The sequence below is a fragment of the Octopus sinensis genome, linkage group LG7 (assembly GCF_006345805.1).
Source record: "Octopus sinensis linkage group LG7, ASM634580v1, whole genome shotgun sequence".
In the NCBI taxonomy this organism is placed as follows: domain Eukaryota; kingdom Metazoa; phylum Mollusca; class Cephalopoda; order Octopoda; family Octopodidae; genus Octopus; species Octopus sinensis.
In genome coordinates, this window is record NC_043003.1 from 71425760 (window position 1) to 71440680 (window position 14921).

Here is a 14921-nt window from a genome sequence, read left to right on the forward strand (position 1 = left end):
ATTACGCCAAGAATAATAACCTGAAATTAGAAATGAACAAAAATTAGGTGTAAGTTTTTATAACTGTAAGGAATACATTTTAAACTGTAATTTATTTGAAATTATTTAAAAACAAATAGGCTGCATTAATTAGTGAACAAAATACAAATGTGACACAATAAAAAAGAAATAAGTCATTGACACAACATTAGTTCAACAAACAACAACCATAATTTCTGAGGAGTCTATATAAAAAATTTCTTTACAGAAGTAATCAAAATAGATATTTTCATTGAACCTTCCAATATTTACTTGTTGTTATTTCTAGTTTTATGTACTTCACAATCCACCATTCCAAAATAGATTACATGTATTTAATTTTTCTTCACTGTTTCACTTGGCTCAATTATTATTGATGAAAATTGGATAAGTTTGGTGTAAGAATAGTGAAAAATCAAAATCAAACATTTATATGATGTTGTTGTATTTAGGAATGATCATTTTGCCAGTTTAGCCAATAAAAACACACGCACTATATATTTGGTGTTAATTTGCTTCAGCGTTATTTATTTTTTTTACATTAATCTTAATCTTATTTCGGCCAGAGTTCTTTCGTCACACTTCTGCAACCTCATCAGTGGTCCTTTGCTTTCTTCTTTCTTATTTATGTGTCTCTCCTTACTAACGGTCAGCCATTTTGTATTTTGTATTATTGGCTAAACTGGTAAAATGACCATTCCTAAATACAACAACATCTGTTTCAACACACGATTTCACATCAAGAATCTTGCAAAACAAATATATAAACGTAATTTATATGATGAGTATTTATAAATCAGGTTTGTAGATTGAACTGTTAATATATTTTGTAGATTGAATTGTTACTTAATATATTTTGTAGATTGAATTGTTATTTAATATATTATATTGAAATGTAGTTTGTTGTAATTGACCGTGATAAATTATTCCAAGCTGTAAATTATTGACTGTAGCTGTAATATGATTTGCATGGGTGTAATGCATTGTTCTGAGCTAAATATCTATATTGATAAAAGTGTAATTCTGTCTGTCTATATCTCAGTCTACATTTGCTCTACATAGACATATTATATCTTTTTGGAATCAAGATGATCCCAAGATTGAAAATCTGCCCTTCATTTGGTTCTTGAACATCCAGCATTGGGATCTGATTTAAAAGCATTTGGGTTGCTATTTCTAGCAGGTAAAACAACTGTGAGAGGTACAAGAATTAGCTCCCTTAGCTTTAAGTTTTACTATGGAATTTAGTGGTTCTTTTATCTTTTTGAGTCATCAGACTGCGGCCATGCTGGGGCACTACCTTGAAAACTTTTAATCGAACAAATCAACACCAATTCTTTCTTTTTTATGCCTGGTATTTTTTTATTGGCCTACTTTACTGAACCGCTAAGTTATGTGAACATAAACATTATCAAGTGGTGGTGGGGGACAAATACAGACACAGTCACAACACACACACATCTCGTATTCAAATTTTAAAAGGACTCCAAAAGTTTGTGAAGTTACAAGTTTTTCATTTAAACTGAATTCAAAGCAATACCATATTGGTAGGGTACCAATAAATGCTTTATTATTATTGCTCTCTTAGTTTTGGGCTACAGGCCTAATTAGCCCTCCACAAGAGCTAGATTAAAAGTCCACATGGTGTGTGGCTTTTAAGCTAGTATTGCATATGTTTAAAACGTGATCAACTGTAACAAAAGATTTGTTCTATAACAAAATGAAATTATTTATGATTTTCATATTTAGTGTTGAAATACATGTATAATTCTAGCGTTCTCATTTTTGTTTCTGTTCCTGTTTTTGTTCTTGTATACATTCATTTTCCTTTCCTAGAAGCATAATGTTTTTAGCTTAAGTCTCTGACACTTGCAGGATTTGAGTAGACTTGGAGATAAGGGGGCGAAACTACAAGGACTTTCTGGACTCCAACTGATGAAGAAATCAGCTGCGAATGATTCATGTATTTTGTTTTTGTCCTGTTTGCCATTTGTCATGCTATCATCTATTTTTCAGCATGTTGTGTTTTGTTGGTTTCTGTTTGTTGCATTCTTTCTGTCCTACCTTTGATTTATACATGCAGCACTCCATACAACCTGTTGTTTACTTTGTTAAAAAAAGATATCCCTTGAATATTATGTATGACTCTCACTCTCTCTTCCTCACTTTCTCCCTTATTCCTTCCTTCTCTCTGTCTCTCTTTCTTTCTCTCTATTCCCTTCCCTTTCATTCCTCAGTCCCTCTGATTTCATTTTCCCCTCTCTTGTATTCCTCAATCCCTTTTCCTCCCTCCTGCTTATTCTTCAATCCTTTTGCTTTCCTTTTTCACTTACCTTCCTTGTACCTTTTTCTCTCTCTCTCTGCCTCTATCTATCCCCCTCTCTCTCATTCTTTAGTTCCTCTGATTTCTTTCCCCTCCCTCCTATTCTTTAGTCCCTCTGTCCTTTTAACTCCTCTCTCCTACCATGTGATTGCTGTCTGGCTAAGGCACTGTCATCTTTTTTTGACGAGCCACCTTTCAAACTGGTCATGTTCATCTGTGTGTTAAGATTTTCCATTTTTCCTTTGCGCCAGCTTACTACATTCATCTGATAGTCAAAGGACCCTTTTTGTTATCTCTTATTATAAAAGGCAGATTTTATCTGCCTCCCTTTGGGAGTTATACAAATCTACAATATAGGATTTCTTCAATTACAATTTACCTAGCATTTTTAAGAGTACAATGCATCGCGTCATACCAGGTCCAGTTTTTAAAATTTAAACTCCAATTAAGCAAAATTTACAGAAAACTCACATTCTGGTGTGTGTGTCAAATGCTTTTCTTAGTCTGGTTTACAGCACACGCAAACGCACACACACAGTGTGCAATGAATAAACTGAAACTAATTCACTGTGTGTTGACAGGTAGAAAATAGAATGCGATGGCGATGGCTATGGCGATGGCGATGGCTATGGCGATGGCGATGTAATATTTGTTTCTCTCTATGACGCTCATAAAAGCATTGATGTACATGTGTGCGTGCGTGAGTATGTGTGTGTCATTCCTCACACACACGCATACACATACATATATGAGAGTGGCAAACACAAACGTTTCAAACAACTACATACAAACACGTGTGTGTTTGTTATTAGTAAAAAAAGGCGCCAAAACACAACTCACTTATCATTCCAACACATTTGCAAAGACACACGGACGGTCGAATAACAATACAGAAAAGGTAAATTGGTTTTTATTTTACTCTGTATATATTTTATTATATAATATTATATATAGATATATGTATATATAATTGCACCAAACCGCCCGAAAAAAATTTTGGTTAATGTGACCAAGCCGCCCGAATTTACCTATTCATATTTAAATGAGAATATCAGAGTAAATCTCTTTAGAACATTCGTGAAAACACGTATTATACTTCGTAAACAGTTCAACTACAGTTTTGTACAAAAATCGAAGTGTAATTTTAATTCCGTGAATTATGGGAGGTTTTTTTCCGAAATTTGTTCCTATTGTGTTTTCAAAATTTGTAATTCTGACAAAAAATGGATACGAATTTCATTATATCAAGCAGCGAGTCAGAATTCGAAGGATTTTCTACTGAAGACCTTCATAAATCTAACTCTATGACTGAATAAAAAAAGCATGTGGTATTTGATCTCAACCTAAACAAAGCGAAAGAAACGATAGTTTGTTATTTCCCACAACCTTAAATGAAATTAAGGCCTATTTTGCCATAAATATTATTATGGGTATTAGAAAGTTACCCAGAATAACAAATTCTATCGTAAAATTTTGTTGTATACCCAATTGAATATTAGCTAATAACCCATTTTCTATAGCGATGTTTGAACAAAATTTTAATAATTTTATATATTGTTGAATTTACCTGTATCTACCTGCAATTAGTCACTTTGTGACAAAAATTATAGTATAGAATTGGTTGAGAACATTTCACTAAATTATCTTCCAAAAATCAGATTAATGTATTCATAAATAAAAAATTTATAGTTGTTTAATGAAACCAGACTAAATTTATGATTACGTTAGAAATTAATTGAAACACATAAGGGGTGTATTTTGGTCAGAAATATAGTAACGAAAGGGTTAAGAAAAACCAAAAAATATTTTATTCTTTGTAAATGTTGTGTTCAAAATAACATTTTCTTTTAAGAATGTGTATATAACAAAGTATGTGTATATAACTACGTGGCTTATATCTTTATATATAAGAGTGAAGTTGTGTGTCTGTCTCCTACGATTTAGATTCGTAACTACTCCCACATTTTGCGGTGTAGTTTAACCAAAAGCGGGTATCTTATAGTCGTGATTCATATCGAGCCCTTCTGGGTATTAGCGCGCGTCTACGATGAGTCTACGATTTAAAAAAAATTTACCATCATATTTTTCCATTTTAATGCATATTTTTCGTTATTATATAAGGGAAGTAACTCTCTAAAAATATCTACGATGTGTCAACGATTTAAAAAAAAAATTACCTTAATTTTTTTTCAATTTTTAATGCATTTTTTTGCTATTTTTTGGCTATAACTCTCTAAAAATGCTTATATAGTTATTTCCCTTACAAACCCGAGCAATGCCGGGCGATACTGCTAGTCTATTTATATTGTAATTGTACAATTATTTTCCTTTTGCTGTATAGTCGAAAAGCATTTGTTCATTGTGTATGTATAATTCTTTTTCTGCTGCACTTGTATTATTATTAAAAAATGAAATGGAAATTGTAGTTGTGATACCTGTGCCAGTGGCACATTAAAAGCACCATCCGTATGTGGCCGATACCAGCGCCGCCTTGACTGGCTTCCGTGCCAGTGGTACATAAAAAGCACCCACTACACTCACAGAGTGGTTGGCATTAGGAAGGTCATCCAGCTGTAGAAACACTGCCAGATCAGACTGGAGCCTGGTGCAGCCTCATGGTTTCCCAGACCCCGGTCAAACTGTCCAACCCATGCTAGCATGGAAAATGGACGTTAAATGACGATGATGATGATGATGATGAATGTTATGTTTGTCTGATAGTTGAAAGACTCTTTCTGTTATTTATTCATATGTATTCATATATGTACAAAAATGTTTTTACTTCTATTGTATAGCCGAAATTCTAGCTTTCTTGTTTTTGTTTCTGCTCCTGTTTTCCTCCCTGTATACATTTATGTGCATTTCCCAGAGGCTTAATGGTTTTAGCTTAAGTTCCTGGCACCTGCTGGATTTGAGTAGTCTTGGAGATAAAAGGGCAAAACTACAAGCACTTTCCAGTCTCTGACTGATGAGGAAATCGGCTGTGGATGATCTGTGTATCTCGTTTTTGTCATGCTATCATCTATTTTTTCGCATGTTGTGTTTTGTTGGTTTCCGTTTGTTGTGTTTTTTCTGTCCTACCTTTGATTTATCCATGTGACACTCTGTACAACCTGTTGTTTACTTTGTCGGAACAAGATTATTGGTTACAAGTAGATTTATATATAGTTAACACTTGATTATAGTTTTTAAAAAAAACACTTAAATATTGGTTACAACTAGTAGGTTAAAATAGGATTACTGATTAAAACAGAATGCTGCTAAAACTAGATTAATGGTAAAAACAAGATTAACACAGGATTACTTGTTAAGTCAAGAAAACTGGCAAAAAAAGGATTACTGATTAAAATGAGATTCATAGTGAAAGCAAGATTAAAACTAAAAACAAAATAATGATTGACGCAAAATTAGTGGTTAATGCAGGATTACTGATTAAATCAGGATTACTGGTTTACAAATGGATTACTAGTTAAAGTAAAATGAATTTTTTTCTTGTACAGCAAATGAATCCAGAGTTACTCTCTTTACTCTCTTTTACTTGTTTCAGTCATTTTGACTGCGGCCATGCTGGAGCACCACCTTTAGTCGAACAAATCGACCCCAGGACTTATTCTTTGTAAGCCTAGTACTTATTCTATCGGTCTCTTTTTGCTGAACCGCTAAGTAACGGGGACGTAAACACACCAGTATCGGTTGTCAAGCAATGCTAGGGGGACAAACACAGACACACAAACACACACAAACATATATATATATATATACATATATACGACAGGCTTCTTTCAGTTTCCATCTACCAAATCCACTCACAAGGCATTGGTCGATCCGGGGCTATAGCAGAAGACACTTGCCATGCAGTGGGACTGAACCCGGAACCATGTGGTTGGTTAGCAAGCTACTTACCACACAGCCACTCCTGTGCCTATTTGTTATATCTTTTCAAAACATCTTTTTCAGCTGACTAACAGACTTTGGCAAATAGACTTTATTATGCAGTACTATTACTACATATTTCTTGCTCAGAGATTTAAAACTAATTTTCTCTTTATGAGATCAGTGACTGCATATCACTGATCTCATTAAGGTTTCAGGGTTCAGTCCCACTGCGTGGCATTTTTGTAATTAATTTTTTCAAAGCTGGTCCTTATTCTATCAGTCTCTTTTACTAAATCCAAGTAAAAATTATTCACCCCCTTCTTTTTCCCCTCCTACCTAACTAAATAGAAAACATATATATATATATATCTATATAAAGGGAAAGTTTACGAAAATAAACAAAAGAAGGCAGGTGGTGTACAAACAAACAAATGTATTAGTATAGCGCTCAGGAATAGAAAATGTCTTTTACGTTTCGAGCCTACGCTCTTCGACAGAAAGATACACAGAAAAAAACAAGGAGACAAACAAGGAGAGAAAAAAAAATGTGTGTAGTAGCTAACGATCTATCATGGCGTCATATGCTTTCGGTGCAAATGGTTTTTTATACGTCACCAATTTTACAATCCTGTAAATAATAATAATGGTATTTTCATATAAGCTTAAATCTTATGGCTATCACTATACAATGACTAAGAAAAATAGTCTAATAAACGGACATATAAGGCCTTGACTGAAAAAAGAAGGCTTTCCTATCTGCGTGGGAGTCGAACCCACATCCCTTTGTTAAGTTGACTAAGTGTGTTACCTTTACATCAGCAAATCAGCCTCCCTTTTCCTGTCAAATTTAAGAACTACAATAGTTTGTGTTTGTTTTTTTATATGTAAACAAACTTTCTATATGCTTTCAGTGCGAATGTTTTTTTATATGGCATTGTTTTTACAAGCCTGTAAATAATAATAATGGCGTTTTTATATAAGCTTAAAGCAATCACCATGCAATGACTAAGGAAAATAGTCTAATAAAGTGGCATATGAGCCCTCGACAGAAAAAAGAAGGCTTTCCTATCCGCGTGGGAGTCGAACTTGCCCCTTTATTAGATTATTATAAAATCCATTCTGTGTGTGTGTGTGTGTGTGTCTTCTCGGATCTCGGGCATCTTCCATCCGATTGCGCTCAAATTTGATATGTAGATACCCATGGTATCAGGGCATGTATAAGTCTTGAAAAAATTACAAAAATCGATTCCAGATGAGAATGCGATCGATAAAGCTGTGGGAAATTGTTTTTTCTTTGGTTGCACAATTGACTATATGGCGCTGATAAGAGTTGTCTCCCTTAACAAGCATGCATATTTCATACAGAGTCAATCATTTTTCTTTCTTTTTCTTTTTCAACTACTGTTGAGTGCCAAACAAATTTGCCAAACTCAATTTAGTTACCTCCCTTGTGTTCTCCCAGTCAACAGCCTTATCATTACTGGTACTTTAAACTCTTCGGTTGCATATTTGTGTGAATAAATTCGTTTTTCTTTGGAATGGAAAAAAAGTCTATCTTTATTTCTTCTGTTGCTGGTGTCTCAAATTTAGATTAAATCAGTGTTTCTCAAAGGGGATGCCTATGGGACGGTCGGACAAATTGTTTTGAGAAAATTTGGTTTAAATGTTTGACAACTCAGCACTGTCCATTAGACGGGGGTGGCGTTTTGCTCGTATATATATAAACATGTATATAATAATAATTATTTGAGGGAATATTAATCCTAACTTACAGGGAAAAATTCAATTTAGAAATACTATATCAAATTTCACACAATATAATATATATATATCATCATCATCATCATCATTGTTTAGCATCCGTTTTCCATGCTAGCATGGGTTGGACGGTTCTACTGGGGTCTGTGAAGCCAGAAGGCTTCATCAGGCCCAGTCAGATCTGGCAGTGTTTCTATGGCTGGATGCCCTTCCTAACGCCAACCACTCTGTGAGTGTAGTGGGTGCTTTTTACGTGCCACCTGTACAGGTGCCAGACAGAGCTATCATCATCATTTAACGTTCGTTCTCCATGCTAGCATGAGTTGGACAGTTCGACCGAGGATCTGGGAAGCCAGAAGGCTGCACCAGGCTCCAGTCTGCATTCTGGCTTCCCAGATCCCCGGTCAAATATATAAATTAGAAAAAAACCACCTTTTATCAATTCAAAATGAACAATTAAATTACACCATCTAGAAAATCACATATAATAGAAATATTAAAATTTAAATAACAGTAATATACCGATGATTAAGTAAATTGCAAAAAATAATAAAAACATATATAATTGGAATATATATTTAAGAAATGATTATAGTAAAAAATTAATAGTAGTAGTAAAAACATATATATATATATATATATATATCATCATCATCATCATCATCATCATCATCATCATTTAAGGTCTGCTTTCCATGCTAGCATGGGTTGGACAGTTCAACTGGGGTCTGGGAAGCCCGAAGGCTGCACCAGGCCAGTCAGATCTGGTGGTGTTTCTACAGCTGGATGCCCTTCCTAACGCCAACCACTCCGTGAGTGTAGTGAGTGCTTTTTATGTGCCACCGACACAGGTGCCAGATGAGGCTGGTGAACGGCCATGCTCGGATGGTGCTTTTTACATGCCACCGGCACGGAGGCCAGGCGAGGCTGGCAACGGCCACGATCGGATGGTCTTTGTTACGTATATATGTATGTGTGTATGTATGTATATGTATATATATATATGTATGTGTGTGTGTGTGTGTATATGTATATGTATGTATATATATATATGTATGTGTGTGTGTGTATATGTATATGTATGTATATATATATATATATATATATATATATATATATACACATGTATGCATATAATCATGTTCCATGCTTGCATGGGTTGGACAAAAATGTTTTTCAGTGCCTACTGGAATCATAATCCAGACACACCATAAATTGTCCAGACATGCTAAACACTAAGGCAATTGTCAATTTATTCATTCTTTCACTCATTCATCCATTCATTCATCCATACATACATGTTTTGTGTGTGTGTGTGTGTAATTGCACACACAATTACGGAGAAAGAGAGGGAGAAATGGTAAAGTGTAACGCATAAATGAAGATCAGAAGAATTCCTTTTTTTCTTTGTTGCAGATTGCAGAAGAGATGGAAAAAGAAAGAAAAATGTTTCAGTTACAAGCATGTGAAGTAAGTATCTTTAATGACTGGACGGGCATCTGACTGTAAAGCAATGCTTTAGTAATACTTATTCATCTGACCTTTACTACCACTGCAAAATAGACAATATAATGAACAAAATATCAGAATGAAAATTGTATTTTTACCATTCAGCTGGTCATTATATTTCTTGACCATCCAACACTGACATCAACAGATCAGCTGTCCTCTATTATAATGACCATCACTACTGGCATTTCAAGTTTACCAGGTCACTATGTAACTGACCACTAATAACTGATATCTACTTATTGCTAATGTATATGTAATAAACCCTTAAAGAGAGAGCCCCAGGATGACCACAGTCCAATGACTGAAACAAGAAAAGGATAAAAGATAGATAGTCCCCCAAAACATTTAGTCATGTGACCCCTAGGCTAATCCCTGCTTTGATAGTGAAAGTGGGCTTAAAACTAGCATTTAATCCAGCCACTTCTGGTCCAGATATTCTCCTGGTTTTATGTTAAAACTGAGCAGATCCAATGTCTCACACCTACCTTACAAGGTCATTCTAAAAATAAACAACCACATCATAGAAATTGTGAAGCTATGAGAAAATGCATGATCAATTCAAAACAATGTGAATAAATAAGGTTTACATTTGACAAAGAAATCTGAATGTTCAACAGTTAAAGTTGTATTTGTGTGGCCTATTCTATCCATATCAGATACCATAAGCATCCACATAAATCTTTGGCATTGCTAGCTTTCCATACTTTGTGATTTTGGCATTGCTAGCTTTCTATACTATGTGATTTTGGCATTGCTAGCTTTCCATATTTTGTGATTTTGGCATTGCTAGCTTTCCATACTTTGTGATTTTGGCATTGCTAGCTTTCCATACTTTGTGATTTTGGCATTGCTAGCTCTCCATACTTTGTGATTTTGGCACTGATAGCTTTCCATACTATGTGATTTTGGCACCGCTAGCTTTCCATACTTTGTGATTTTGGCACCGCTGGCTTTCCATACTTTGTGATTTTGGCACCGCTGGCTTTCCATACTTTGTGATTTTGGCACCGCCGGCATTCCATACTTTGTGATTTTGGCACCGCTGGCCTTCCATTTTCGGTGAAAATTTTCGAAAAGTTTTTGGTAAAATTTTCAGAGAAAATTTTCGAAAAAGTTCTGGGGAAAATTTTCGAAAAAGTTTTGGGGAGAATTTTCGGCAAAAATTTTCGGAAAATTTATGGGGAAAATTTTCGAAAAATCACAGGCCAGCGGTGCCAAAATCACAAAGTATGGAAGGCCAGTGGTGCCAAAATCACAAATTATGGAAGGCCAGTGGTGCCAAAATCACAAATTATGGAAGGCCAGTGGTGCCAAAATCACAAAATATGTAAGGCGAGTGGTGCCAAAATCACAATGTATGGAAGGCCAGCAGTGCCAAAATCACCAAGTATGGAAGTGATTTGGGCACCGCTGGCTTTCCATTCTTTGTGATTTTGGCACCGCTGGCTTTTACATAATTTGTGATTTTAGCACTGTTAGCCTTCCATACTTTGTGATTTTGGCATCGCTGGCTTTCCATACTTTGTGATTTTGGCACCGCTACCTTTTCATACTTTGTGATTTTGGCGCTGCTAGCTCTCCAAACTTTGTGATTTTGGTGAAAATTTTGGAAAAATATTTGGGTAAAATTTTCGGTCAAAATTTTCGAAAAATTTTTAAGGAAAATTTTCAGTGAAAAAAAATTTTTTGAAAATTTTCACCGAAAATTTTCGGAAAATTTTCGGGGGAAATTTTCGTTGAAAATCTTCGAAAAATTTTTGGAGACAATTCACGGGGGAAATTTTCGAAAAATTTTTTGGTAAAATTTTCAGTGAAAATATTCGAAAAATTTTTTGGTAAAATTTTCGAAAAATCACAAGGCCAGCGGTGCCAAAGTCACAAAGTATGGAAGAGCAGTGGTGCCAAAATCTCAAAGTATGGAAGGCCAGAGGTGCCAAAATCACAATGTATGGAAGGCCAGCGGTGCCAATCCATACTTTGTGATTTTGGCCCCGCTGGCCTTCCATACTTTGTGATTTTGTCATCACTGGCTTTTACATACTTTGTGATTTTGGCACTGCTAGCCTTCCATACTTTTTGATTTTGGCACCGCTGGCCTTCCATACTTTGTGATTTTGGCACCGCTGGTTTTCCATACTCTATGATTTTGGCACCGCTACCTTTCCATACTTCGTGATTTTGGCACTGATAGCTTTCTATACTTTGTGATTTTGGGGAAAATTTTCGAAAAATTTTTAAGGAAAGTTTTCCGTGAAAATTTTCAAAAAATTTTTGGGGGAGATTTTCGAAAAGTTTTTGGTAAAATTTTCAGTGAAAATTTTCGAAAAAGTTTTGGGTAAAATTTTCGGCAAAAATTTTCCAAAAATTTTTTGGGGAAAATTATCGGTTAAAATTTTCGAAAAATCACAAGGCCAGCGGTGCCAAAATCACAAAGTATGGAAGGCCAGCGGTGCCAAAATCACAAAGTATGGAAGGCCAGTGTTGCCAAAATCACAAACTATGGAAGGCGAGTGGTGCCAAAATCACAAAGTATGGAAGGCCAGCGGTGCCAAAATCACAAAATATGGAAGGCCAGCGGTGCCAAAATCACAAAGTATGGAAGTGATTTGGGCACCGCTGGCTTTCCATTTTTTGTGATTTTGGCACCGCTGGCCTTCCATACTTTGTGATTTTGGCACCACTCGCCTTCCATAGTTTGTGATTTTGGCAACACTGGCCTTCCATACTTTGTGATTTTGGCACCGCTGGCCTTCCATACTTTGTGATTTTGGCCTTGTGATTTTTCGAAAATTTTAACCGAAAATTTTCCCCAAAAAATTTTTGGAAAATTTTTGCCGAAAATTTTACCCAAAACTTTTTCGAAAATTTTCACTGAAAATTTTACCAAAAACTTTTCGAAAATCTCCCCCAAAAATTTTTTGAAAATTTTCACGGAAAACTTTCCTTAAAAATTTCGAAAATCACAAAGTATGGAAGTGATTTGGGCACCGCTGGCTTTCCATTTTTTGTGATTTTGGCACCGCTGGCCTTCCATACTTTGTGATTTTGGCACCGCTGGCTTTTACATACTTTGTGATTTTGGCACTGCTAGCCTTCTATACTTTGTGATTTTGGCACCGCTGGCCTTCGATGCTTTGTGATTTTGGCACCGCTGGCTTTCCATACTTTGTGATTTTGGCACTGAGAGCTTTCTATATATACTTTGTGAATTTGGTTAAAATTTTCGAAAAATTTATGGGTAAAATTTTCGTAAAATTTTTAAGGAAAGTTTTCGGTGAAAATTTTCAAAAAGTTTTTGGGGAAAATTTTCGAAAACTTTATGGGTAAAATTTTGGAAAAATTTTTAAGGAAAGTTTTCGGTGAAAATTTTCAAAAAATTTTTGGGGAAAATTTTCGAAAAATCTTTGGGGGAATTTTCGACAAAAATTTTTGGTGAAAATTTTCGAAAAAGTTTTGGGGAAAATTTTCGAAAAATTTTTTGGTAAAATTTTCAGTGAAAACTTTCGAAAAAGTTTTGGGGAAGATTTTCGGCAAAAATTTTCGAAACATCTTTGGGGAAAATTTTCGGTGAAAAGTTTCGAAAATTCACAAGGCCAGCGGTGCCAAAATCATAAAGTATGGAAGGCCAGCAGTGCCAAAATCACAAAGTATGGAAGGCCAGTGGTGCCAAAATCACAAAGTATGGAAAGCCAGTGGTGCCAAAATCACAAAGTATGGAAAGCGAGTGGTGCCAAAATCACTTCCATACTTTGTGATTTTGGCACCGCTGGCCTTCCATACTTTGTGATTTTGTCACCGCTGGCTTTACCTTCGTTGTGATTTTGGCACTGCTAGCCTTCCATACTTTGTGATTTTGGCACCGCTGGCCTTCCATACTTTGTGATTTTGGCACCGCTGGCCTTCCATACTTTGTGACTTTGGCACCACTGGCCTTAAATACTTTGTGACTTTGGCACCGCTGGCCTTCCATACTTTGTGATTCTGGCATTGCTAGCTTTCCATACTTTGTGATTTTGGCATTGGTAGTTTTCCATACTTTCTGTGAATTTGGCATTGCTAGCTTCCCACACTTTGTTAGTCTCTCATTTGCAAACTTAAATCTTAAGTATACATTAACACAGGAGTGGCTGTGTGGTAAGTAGCTTGCTAACCAACCACATGGTTCTGGGTTCAGTCTCACTGCGTGGCATCTTGGGCAAGTGTCTTCTGCTACAGCCCCGGGCCGACCAATGCCTTGTGAGTGGATTTGGTAGACGGAAACTGAAAGAAGCCCGTCGTATATATGTATATGTGTGTTTGTGTGTCTGTGTTTGTCCCCCCCAAATCGCTTGACAACCGATGCTGGTGTGTTTACGTCCCCGTCACTTAGCGGTTCGGCAAAAGAGACCGATAGAATAAGTGCTGGGCTTACAAAGAATAAGTCCCGGGGTCGATTTGCTCGACTAAAGGCGGTGCTCCAGCATGGCCGCAGTCAAATGACTGAAACAAGTAAAAGAGTAAAAGAGTAAAAGAGTAACTATATGAAGATATGATCTACTGGTGGTCAGTAATGTAGTGACTTTGTTTTTAAAAAGACTAATTTCAGAAAAAAAAAAATTATATATATATAAGGTGTTTACATACGACCCATCCCAGTTCTATCGTAAAAACCAATACTCTTTTAATTTGTTTTACTGAATCTCATCTCATCTCACCTCACTTTTTACACTAAACCTATTTAGCAGTCTTTATGTACTCAGCTAACACTAATTGTCACAAGTATATGTGCATAATAAGACTTTGCTCATCCATAATTTTTCCTCATTCTTTTAGCAACAAAAAGCCATACTTCAAAACAATGCTATCTCTAGTGTATACAGTTTTAGTCTGTTAGTCATATAATATTTCATTATACATTGTGTTTACTTTAATTTCCATAACCTTAGTTGTTAACTACTGCTTGCTGTCTGTTTCAGTAAATTCCTGAGAGAATTTTTCAAGTCACAATAGCTTATATCTATTTTTATTCATCACATTAAAATCGATTTGATTTATAGTATGTTCATCAGGGAAACCCATGTATATGGTTTTCACACATACTGCTTCAAACAAATGTTTGCCATTGTTAAATTGCCTTTCACAGTAAAGCTGATTACTCATTGTCCACTTCCATTGATAACAACTGACCTGAATCTTCTAACTATATTTGTTACATGTATTTTAGAATTTCTCACCCTTTCATATAAAATTTTAATGGTTATAACAACATATTATCAATGACTGATCAATGTAAGGGTCAAATTTCATTTAAGAAATTTCTTTTAGATAAAAAAAACAAGAAAACTTCCAGCTGTCTTTAGAATGAATACCCCATATTTCAAATTCCAAATATGAGATCAATGTGTCTGAAAATAAAGTCATCAATTAATAACAAATGCTATGTTTGATTGACAAC

The 14921-nt window shown here is 35.3% G+C and overlaps 1 protein-coding gene across 3 annotated transcripts in view; it reads right to left on the minus strand.

The window, feature by feature from the left end:
• LOC115213902 (caspase-3) overlaps positions 1–14921 on the minus strand; it is a 296363-nt gene that overhangs the window by 351 nt on the left and 281091 nt on the right. For all 3 annotated transcript variants that reach the window (XM_029782878.2, XM_029782879.2, XM_029782881.2), the window contains one exon: positions 1–20. This exon is cut by the window's left edge and continues 351 nt beyond it. In XM_029782878.2, the coding sequence (XP_029638738.1) occupies positions 1–20 (20 nt within the window). The remainder of the gene's footprint in view (positions 21–14921) is intronic.